Consider the following 10,272-nt stretch of genomic DNA (forward strand, 5'->3'; position numbering starts at 1 on the left):
AAAAAAAACAAGTGGCTCTGTAAGTGACCATTAAGTTTGTTAAAAGACACTAGCAACCTATGTATAACTTTATGCTATATTATGGTCTAATTGTATTTATGAGGAAAAAAGAAATGCCTACCACTATTTTCCCGATTGTGCTATTAACTATATGATCAGCCTGACTTTTTGGGTGAAATTAGGAATGGCTTCTTTTACAGTGAGACGCTCATCTGTTTCCTTTTAATTCTGTGTGCTTTGATAATGATTACAACAAGGTTTGTCTTGTACAGCATGATGCCGCACTTAGCTGTATTTTTGTATTTAAAACATTCTCTATAGATTCAACATCAATATAGTTTATAGTGACAATTTAAATAAAGTGATTTGGACATTATTGAAAACGGTTCCATTTTTATTTAATTTTTTTTTTTGCACAAAGGGCAGAACAGTTCTTCCCTGAAATCCAGATGTCGTTCTTGTGGAACAAATTTTATTTTTAACCTACAGTAGTTAAACAAGGGGCCTCATTTATAGAGTTGTACTCGGATTTCATCGTGATGTTAAGATCATTTCTCAAATTGTGTATACATGGCAAAGGACTGTGACTCAATGTATCTATGCATGCAACTTCTGCCCAGAAATACACACACATGCACATACTTAAGGAATTTGAGTGCACATGAGCTTCATTTCCTTGCACTACTAAAGTCACACACTAATTATCATCAATCAAAGCTTCTTCTATTTTGCAATGCAGATGTGCGCACATCAAGCCAGCAGCTGGCATAGATCTGGGAGCTTTATCACATCAAGTTCGTGCACATATATACGTAGGAACATTTTGGATTTCTATCTATGCACCATTCTAAAATTAAATTTGATTGTAAGACCTCGTTATAAATGAGGCCACAGAAGTCGCATATTAAATTATCTGCATCCTCTGATCAAAGGCACAACAATCTATAACTGTTGAATTGACTACAACACTGGGAAGTATTTTCTTAACTCCCAATACTACAGTTAGTTTTACAACAGTTGGAAAGCCAAAATGGAAATTGGAGGCCACTGATGCCAAGATTTCGAGAATGATTTTCAGTCTACCATTTTCAATTCATAATGCAGTCACAACACATATGCAGCGCAGTGCATATTATAAATACAGTCAGTCACTCAAGGTTTTCTGCTGCTTCTAATTTCTCAGTAGTGCCATTGGGTGAACTGAAGGAACAAAGGCTCAGAGGATAGAAATCATATCAACACACACTAGTTTGGAGAAAACATACAAGCAGAAATGAACAGAAAAAAGCTGAAAAGTGAATGCACAACCAAAATGAGCAATGGTGCTTTTCAATACAACACAGTGATTCACATAAATGACACTGAGCATTTAACTAAATAATACTGCAGCAAGTGGTTCCAATACATTGTTATGCTTACATATTTTTACAGTCTATGGCTTACACAGCTCATGGGAAGCACATATAGCGAACAAACTGAAACAGCAGAGCACCCTGCTTAAACTCTGTTAACTGGTGCAAGAGACCTGGAATCTGTATGACTATATTATCAGAATATCATAACCGAACATTATCCCAATATTACAAAAATACACTCCTGTAAAGTTCAGCTTCAGCAAGCATAGTGGGTATTGGACGGAGGGTGAAACCAGCCAACCTGCTGCCAATCTGTTCAGTGAAACACAGTAAACATAAAAACATTTTTGGAGTAATGCTGTAAAATTTACAAATGATCCCCCCTCCCCCCTCTACACACACACACACACACACACACACACACACACACACACACATCAATATGTTTATGCAGAGCTTCAAATCAAACCCATCCTAACAACTACAACTGCACAACTTCCCTATAATAACTCAATTATGCAGTTTCAAATAAATTTGTTCACTAAAATAGGTATTTTACATTGGTGGACCGACTTGACAATGTAACATTTTACCAGGGCTTCATAGGATATTAGTGTTGTAGGTTACTGTGTCTATCAATGGGCTTTCAATTTAGGGTCACAATAATACATCCCCAAGAATCAGCTGACACCCCCAAGCGGCATTATTAATCACAGTATTAACCTTTACTCATATGCTCCTCCATGTAGACCCTACAAACGGCTCTGGATCTGCTGTAAACAAATATCAAAGCCCTTAAAATTAGACAAAACACGTTTCACAGCTTTACAATAGTTTCAGAATCAGAATTAAAAATAACAGCTAACATGTTTTCCAAATCTAGTCCTTTGTGTGAAGAAGTTGGATGAGTGAGCACGAAATACACTGGATCATGATTTCATTATTTGTGCCAAGTTTCTAAAAACTATTTGCAATGACATCGAGATCAGAAAGATCAATATATCCTTCAGAAGTCTGCATAGACTTGTTTTCCTGAATGTCTTGGCATGATTAATATTTGAAATACAATTCCATCCCTTGGATGCATAACAGAAGTAATTTGTTCAGAGGAGATCGCTGAAGAGGATCTTGTTCAAAACACGTTGCCCTTTTTATATGTTGTCTTCTATATGAAAATACTCTATGTATAACTGAGTTTAGTTAATGCCTCCCAGTGTACTCCTTTAATCCTAAATTTGAAATCCTACTACTGTTAAATGCATTGATAATTAACCAACTATCAGTGTGTCCTTTGAATGATCTCTGCTATACACAGTTTTCATGTAACCTTGTGGCAGGATGAAAGGTGTGATTGCAGATGCCAGATTAGCTGAGGCCGTCTGTGCATTTCTTGTGCCGCTGGTTATCTTGTTCGGTGAGCAGTGAACTGCTCAGTCCGAGTCGTACTCTGAGGAATCATCTAGAAGACAAAAGACAGCAGTCAAAAACACCTCAGGTATCAGAATCAGAGTTACTTCTCCAGAGTGCACTTCCTCTTGACCTAATACTGTAAAAAACTAAAGTGAAACTTGCCTTGATGAGTCTACAGACTTCACCTCATGCAAGAAAGTGGACATGTGTGCTACGGTGCATTTGGACAAAGTTTCTAACACGTTTCTAACCACTGAACAATGAGACGACTGAGACGTGAAGGAGAAAAGTTGTTGTCACATCATAATTCTGTGTTTCTGAGATGAGAACTCAGTAGAAATCAACATGCAGGTCGGCATTTCCTTTTTGTAAGTTTCATTTCTAGCGAGCTTAACCTCAGAAAGGGGCAGAAGGATGTCAGAGTACGCACTTGTGTTACCTTGCTGTCTTGATGGCTCGTCATTTGACTCCCCACCTTGCTTGAGGAAATTTGCCAGGTCGTTAAAAATGACGTAAAAGTCTAAGGCGAAAACGATGGTGGCGATGAACCCAAATATCTGTGAAGAGAATGTCCTTTGATATCAATACAGCGTGGAAGTAGAATACAATATGCAGACAAAAATAAGTAATACTAGATGAGGTGTGTAGGTGTGTCTCTGTGTGTGTGTGTGTGTGTATGTGTGTGTACTATCTGTTAGGAAGTACATCAATTACAGTGGTATGAGCTCTGATGAGATAATTCAAAAGTCAAGTTTTACCCCAGCAGCCTTGGAGGAACCGTCTACGTATTTGGACACTGCAATTATGGAGATGATAAAAAAGATGATGGAGGCACTCACACACCTCAGGAAATCCTTTGAGAGAGAAAAAAAGAACACAATGACTCACTGAAAGAAAGCATATTGCACATTGTGTTGTTTTTGGTTTTCAGATGTGGTGAATTTACTTAAGCCTTGTTTTCTTCACATAGCAGTGGAGCATCACAGCTGTTAAGTTCATCTTCTCAGCATGCATATCCAATGAGAAGGTTTTGAATTTTGCTTGAAATGTGCAATCACCATAAGAGGCCAGTGGAATCCTTTGAATCTCTCATTGAATTTGGTGGAGTAGGCGAACAGCAAGAAGAGGGCAGCCAGGAACTCGAGGAGGGGCGCCGTGACGAAGGCCGCCGCTGTGGACGCCACGAAACACACGAACGATATGAAGGACAGAGCCTGAAAAGACAATTAAAACACATGCAGAGAGCGAAAAGTTAGTGGGACATGTATGTATAGATCAATGGGAAGTTTAGAACAAAAGCTTCTCATTGTGTGTAAAACATTTAAACATTCAGTCTCTGTGATTAAACTAAACTCAACCAAGAGGACATCAGAAGTTTAAAAGGAATGGTATTAAACATGGACTCAATTGCATTTTAATTGCAACACATGTCTGTATTTATCTATTGCTGCTGCTCCCACAACCCTTCCCCATGTGTATTTACTGTATGATTTTTTACTGCATTTAATTGTATGTTCTTATGACCGCTATTCTGTACTTTAAAGTTATTCTGTTTGTTTTTAATTGAGCTGCTTGAAGCCGAAGGGAAATTTCCATTTGTAATCCAATGTTGAATCTTGATTTTGAATCTTCTTGTTGTTGAAATGGCAAAACTCTCCCTTCAAGAAACTGTCACACTGCCCCAAAGCTGTGATTCACACAGGCCCACTTCCTGTACCAAGCTGTAAGGAGATACAGCTGTTAAAAGACAATGTTTATTCACACAGGCTTGTACACTGTTACACTGTCTCTCTCTCTCTCTCTCTCTCTCTCTCTCTCTCTCTCTCTCTCTCTCTCTCTCTCTCTCTCTCTCTCTCCCCCTCTCATGCAAACACACATCACACACACACTCGTTCAGACACACACAAACACGAAGACGTATAATGAAGCAAAGCCATTAAACTGTCACGATAAAGTGTCTGAAAGCATATATGTGTAATGAAAACATATTCGCCGTTGGTTATAGCACAAGTCAAGCGAGCCTGCCTTGCCTTGAGGCTCTGTGTTGGAAGTGCTGGACAAACCATATCAGCCCAAGCAAGTCCAGACACTGTAATCTTAAACAGGCCCGGCCATCTTGTCTTTGTTTCAGCCAGTCATCCAGACTACAGACGGAGAAGGCCGGCCCGAGGGTAGGAACTCCCCCTGACCGAACCCAAACTGCTGCAGCTGCTGTTCTCGCAGCCACAGGCTTTACTCTACACTTTACATCAAAATACTGCTACTGTGCATCCTGAACTCGTCCCTGTAGGATAACACCGACAGGTAAACTGTTGAACCTCTTATCAGAGGTTCGTGGTAGATCCTCTGGCATGTTTTCTTATGAAGAATAAAACCCAGAATGTAGGGATCATGACTGTGCTGCACTAAACAACTTAAAAGCACAAGATGCTGCTCGATAAAACAAATTATTTTCCTAGTTATTGAATGGCTAGAGAGTGTGTGAGACTACACTGTTGCATTTCACAACGATTTTGAATTGCTTACAGGTCTATGTATGTTTGTACTGTATGTAAAACTCTGGAGTAAAGGTAAACTGTATTTTGAGGTAAGATCAGATTGGGGGGAGAGCTTGTTTTCCATCATGCTACACTTGAAAAGACTAGGCTATCATTAATATGGTACTGTGACTTGCTGTGACTTCACCTAAATAAAACATCACACATACAGAACCAGATCTAATCAGAGCCATCCCAGCTAAGACCTAAGAACTTTGACAATTCCTATTTTTTACTTTATAGGCATACTTTGCACACATTTGCCATACCATGTATCATGCATTAATGTCTGCTATATGTTTTGAAAATATTCCAAATACTGCGAGGACCTTCTTTTACAACATCTGAAGTGTACACCTTGTGATTTCACATTCCTTATCGGGCCTCTTGCTTGTCCTTGGAGTGGCTGAGACTGAAAAACCTAATGAGAAATACAGGGTGGTCTGACACACTGTGTATAATAATGCATGCACAGCAGGGTATCTGTCTGACTAATACTCCCAAGAATGGTAAAGCTACAAGTTGTTTTCGCTGGAAGCCTCACATCTAATGGCTCAGCTTCACTGACTGTGAGGTGTGCTGACATAACACAGCCTGTACGCTTTGAATTGCATCAGAAACACAATAAAACTATGTGACTTTATTCCAACATAAATAGTTTTGCAGCTACCACAAGGACATGTAGGTTGCAGTTCCAGCAATGCACTCCCACACACACACGCACACAGCGGACTTGGCCCAATACTGTACCAGAAGTAAAATGATATGCAATAGTATCACAATGCCATGATAAAACCTAGACTAAACAACTGGTAAATCCCATTTTGACTTGTTAGATCAGTCCTCGGTACAGAAGCAGGTTATAGCCACAAACTGGCGAGCTAATCAGCTATTTTACTACTGTTGCTACATCTATTTTGCATTGTCAGTATACTCTTTAAAAACTGGATATCGGGTGCATCCTTTCACATCCTGCCACAAATAGAAGGTGCTGGACCATAAATTATGATATGTTGAATCATGTGCAAAACTCTGCAACCCTAACACACACATGCCCTCTCTCTCTCTCTCTCTCTCTCTCTCTCTCTCTCTCTCACACACACACACACACACAGCATATTTCTGATTTCAAGAGTTTTACCATTGTTATCTACTATCAGCAGATCCCATAAAGTTTTAGCATGGGACAGCCAAGGGGAGTGGGAGCAGAAAGGCTGTATTGTGTCTGTAAGGGCAGGGGGGGGGGGGGGGGGGGGGGGAGCCTGCACTTATAGACACTGGGGACTGTGCCTCCGGCTAGATATTATGGCATCAGTGTGAAGGAGATAACTGTGGGGAAGTGGGAAGCTGCTCTGACACAGACGCTGAACGTCACATGACAGAACTGTGAGGGTACATTATAATGCAGCTTTTTCTATTAGTTCAGTCCCCTATACTAGATTTTTTTTGCTGATTTAGACAGGAGTGATTGAGTTCTTGCAAGTAAGTGAAAGTTAGAGAAGATCTGATCTATTGTGAATCAGCAGAATTATTTCATAAGGACCCTTCCCACACATACATGATGCTGGTCACACCCCCGCTTTCATTTCCTGATTTGTTGAGTTTGAAAATATAGACTTGGATTCACTTGGAATTTTAAGTCCGTAATGATCGAATGAACTATTTCTCTATTGGCTTTTGCAGCGACTATTTCAATGGTTTATGCAGAAATACTATGCATAACATTCAGAAAACTTTATACCGTTATTCATCTCTGACAAGACAGACGACTCTAACGACCTAAGACAATACTGAACAGAATAGGCCGGTGAGATGGTGCGTCTGTACTTATAACAACACTTTGCACAGTAAAGTGTCTTTATACATTCCAGTCTAAAAGTTTACTACAAGTTTCAACAGTTTACCTCATCGTTGCTGTGAAGCCCTACACTAAACGCTCCTCCCTTGACTAATGGAAACCTTGTGATGGAAACATTGGCCGACCTACATTAAAAATGAAAGAATTGAGCAGTTGAACAATCTGTTAAAGTTAATTCGAGCTGTGTATTGTAATATATAGCTTTCATAACTGTGAGAACTCAGTGTTTAATGTAGGTAAAAAATAAAACTCATAGTATCCAAAGCGCGTAATGGCGCGGTTTGACTTTCATGCTGTAGCCTACAGGCGAAACAATGGTACACTAACTTCTGCTGAAGTTATTTAAAAAATGATTATTCAGGTCACTTCTTACCACTTCAGCAATAAGCAGCATTCCTTTCCTTGAGGTGGCGAACTCTTTGCTCGGGAGAATAGAGAGTAGGACACTTTGGCGCGGCTCAGTCGAGTTGGGAGCCTCGATGTCCCCCATTATTGTGAAGAATAATAACTCTTCTCAAATCCAGACAGCTTCAGTCCACGTAAGATAACAGACTTGGGGCAAAATGCAAAGCTACGTGAAGGCGTGTGGCTTCTTGGAAGTGGAAACGGAAACAATGACAGCGCGGAAACGCAGCTCTCGCTCCCAAAAGCGCAACATCTGCATTCTCCAGATGTGAAACGTGATGCCGCCAGCTGCAGAAAACACATTACTGTGCGACTCAATGGAAATATTCAGTTCATGGTGTCACAAGAGAAAGCAAATATCTTTATTGTTCACTTTTCTCCAGACAATAGGTTTAATCATCAACGTGAATTCCATATTGACAATATGTAAACATCTTCAAAATGATTCACAACATCAATTTAGACTGCAATAAGAATCTTAAAATATGTCTATGCATCTATCTACCGTGTCTACCACTTGTGCAAATGTTTTAACATATTATTGACTATTGACTACTAATTACAGTAAGTTCAATTAGGCCTATTCAGATTTCAGAGCACATGCATATGAGCCAGAAATAAATGGTGTGGGGAGTCGATGTGTTTTGAATCATTTCTTCAGTTAATTAATGAATTTTTCATTAATTAATTCTTTAATTCATTCGTGTCCTTGATTCATGGTTTCATTTCTTGGCTTGTTGAATGTGATGTTCTTGAAGAGCATGACGCTGTCCGCACACAGCAGCACTGCTGACATTAAACCCACGATCTGGAAATAGAGAGCAGATCTCAGAATGAATGCAGCATTAGACTACAGGTCAAGACTTCTGGCAGTGGTGTGTGTGTGTGTGTGTGTGTGTGTCTAGGCCTGCAAACGCTAATTTGTCATGGGGACTTCTAGTCTGCTTCTGCTGCAGTGCATGTGGCCTTTGTTCAGACAAAAGCAATCCTTGAAAACTACTTTTTATTCAGTAGTAGGGGGAAAACTAGAATCCAAATATACAAATTTGCCCACCATAACTACAGAATTGAGATTCCAATTATAGATTATAGAAATATTATCTCACCCCTCCGCCCAGCGTGCCCTTGACAGTGTAAGTAGACAAAGCAATCAGACTCAAGACAATCAAGAAGGCTGCTGCAAACACTGAATTGAAAACATCCTGAAGAGAAGAGAAGAGAAGAGACAAATAGAAACAACAGAACACAAGAGACATTAGAGACTAGATAAAGCAGATAAAGTCACAATTTGTTAAAGTCACATTTGCAGATATTTCAAAACTTGTAGAATACATTAATGCATGATACATGGTACGGCAAAAAGGTGACATTCTGGCCCGTGTGTAATTCTAAAAACAACCTGCATGCACATACTCTTTTGTTGCAAGGACTATACACTATTGTAAGATACTGTTGCTGCTGTTGTGCTATAAAAGATCACCTACAATGAGAGGCCAGAAGAAGAAAGTTAGCCTCTTGTTCAGCTTGAGCATGTACAGCAACAGCAGAAAAAAAGTGATCAGAAACTCCAAGGCTGTGGCTGCAATGTACTTCGGTCTGGATGCTGCAGCGAAACACACAAATGCCACAAACAGAGTCACCTAGAGAAGAAGAAATATATACATTATATATTGAATCACTGCAATAAAACAAAATCTAAATTGTAAAACTTCATGCATATGAGTGTTAGTAGCCTGTAGTACCGAGTCCTGTGACTTTTCACTAAATGTCCAGCAGAGAGCAACACATCAATCCATGGTCTGTACGGACTAAAACACAGTCTGCAGCCACAGATTGTCTGTTAAACTCCTGGACTCAGACTTCCCTTCACATATTTCCCAATTCTGCTTTCTTACAGTAAGAGGAACTAGTCATCAGCTATCTGACTGTGAGGTTTTCTGCCACTAATCTCTCTGTATCACCACTTTATAATGTTTTCTTTGCTATAGCCTCTAAGGTGCTCTTTGCATTTTAATGCAAACTAATTCCATTAACATGGGTAAGTAAAAATCTAGCATAAATGCAAAAAAAATCATTGTTTCACAGTAAACCGCTTTGTTATTGCCTCAAGGACCTTGTTCCCCTTCTTGGCAACGGAGTTCAAGACATCGCCAGTGTTTTCTTGGCTTTCACAGTGCGGAAACTAAAACTTTTGATAATGTGTGATAATGTCTCACCATCTCTGCTAGTTTCAGGATGCCCCTCCTGGATCTGAGAAAGGCAGTATCAACCTCCATGCTTGTTTTATTGCGATCTTCCGACATGTTGCTCTGATCTCATTTGCAAAAGTCTGTCCGTCTGTTTCCTGAATCATGCAATTTCCCTTGAGCTGCGTAGGACATGAATAACTGTTTCTAAGAATACGTGCGGTGTTTTCACACCTCCAACTGCTAGGCACTTGTAATGTGACTGAAAAGAGCAAGAAAACATCATAATTGATTATTGAATGTTTTGCTCCATTACTTTCACAGGAACAGAAGAATGTTCTTAATTGAGCTGCATTGGCAGTCCAATATTTACCTCATTATCTCCTAGATTTTTCCCCACTCACAAAGCTCTGGTCATTTGGGGGTGAACTATTCCTTTAATATGTTATGTGGCCATGTACAAGCAAATATTCCTACATCCCCATGATACATAATCCAACAACAGAAGCAGCAAGGTCCAT

General features: G+C 39.7%; 3 protein-coding genes across 4 annotated transcripts in view; all 3 read right to left on the reverse strand.

Moving 5' to 3' along the window:
• spg7 (SPG7 matrix AAA peptidase subunit, paraplegin) overlaps window positions 1-10,272 on the reverse strand; it is a 240,869-nt gene that overhangs the window by 14,465 nt on the left and 216,132 nt on the right. The window lies entirely within an intron of this gene.
• Window positions 1,756-7,748, reverse strand: cmtm3 (CKLF-like MARVEL transmembrane domain containing 3). Of its 2 annotated transcripts, none has more exons than XM_071919554.2 (5): window positions 7,534-7,748; window positions 3,824-3,979; window positions 3,524-3,619; window positions 3,205-3,322; window positions 1,756-2,814 (listed from the first exon to the last, which is right to left on the reverse strand). In XM_071919554.2, the coding sequence occupies exons 1-5, from the start codon at window positions 7,648-7,650 to the stop codon at window positions 2,786-2,788; spliced, it is 516 nt and encodes a 171-aa protein (XP_071775655.1). In that variant the 5' UTR covers window positions 7,651-7,748; the 3' UTR covers window positions 1,756-2,785. The 2 variants fall into 2 exon arrangements, with proteins under 2 accessions (XP_071775655.1, XP_078138788.1); XM_078282662.1 differs by having other exon boundaries at window positions 3,196-3,322.
• cklf (chemokine like factor) lies at window positions 7,897-9,916 on the reverse strand. Its single transcript, XM_071919555.2, has 4 exons — window positions 9,782-9,916; window positions 9,050-9,205; window positions 8,672-8,767; window positions 7,897-8,373 (listed from the first exon to the last, which is right to left on the reverse strand). The coding sequence occupies exons 1-4, from the start codon at window positions 9,866-9,868 to the stop codon at window positions 8,263-8,265; spliced, it is 450 nt and encodes a 149-aa protein (XP_071775656.1). The 5' UTR covers window positions 9,869-9,916; the 3' UTR covers window positions 7,897-8,262.

The sequence above is a fragment of the Centroberyx gerrardi genome, chromosome 1 (assembly GCF_048128805.1).
Source record: "Centroberyx gerrardi isolate f3 chromosome 1, fCenGer3.hap1.cur.20231027, whole genome shotgun sequence".
NCBI lineage: Eukaryota > Metazoa > Chordata > Actinopteri > Beryciformes > Berycidae > Centroberyx > Centroberyx gerrardi.

Excerpts from the sequence above, each read along its gene's own strand:
- cklf (XM_071919555.2), bottom strand. The coding sequence starts at position 9,868 with ATGTCGGAAGATCGCAATAAAACAAGCATGGAGGTTGATACTGCCTTT. Across the intron at positions 8,768-9,049 it reads TCTTCTTCTGGCCTCTCATT|GATGTTTTCAATTCAGTGTT; the intron begins GTAGGTGATCTT and ends TCTTCTCTTCAG. Across the intron at positions 8,374-8,671 it reads AGGGCACGCTGGGCGGAGGG|ATCGTGGGTTTAATGTCAGC; the intron begins GTGAGATAATAT and ends CTCTATTTCCAG.
- cmtm3 (XM_078282662.1), bottom strand. The coding sequence starts at position 7,650 with ATGGGGGACATCGAGGCTCCCAACTCGACTGAGCCGCGCCAAAGTGTC. Across the intron at positions 3,620-3,823 it reads GATTCCACTGGCCTCTTATG|GATTTCCTGAGGTGTGTGAG; the intron begins GTGATTGCACAT and ends TCTCTCTCAAAG. Across the intron at positions 2,815-3,195 it reads AAGACAGCAAGGTAACACAA|ATGATTCCTCAGAGTACGAC; the intron begins GTGCGTACTCTG and ends TTTGTCTTCTAG.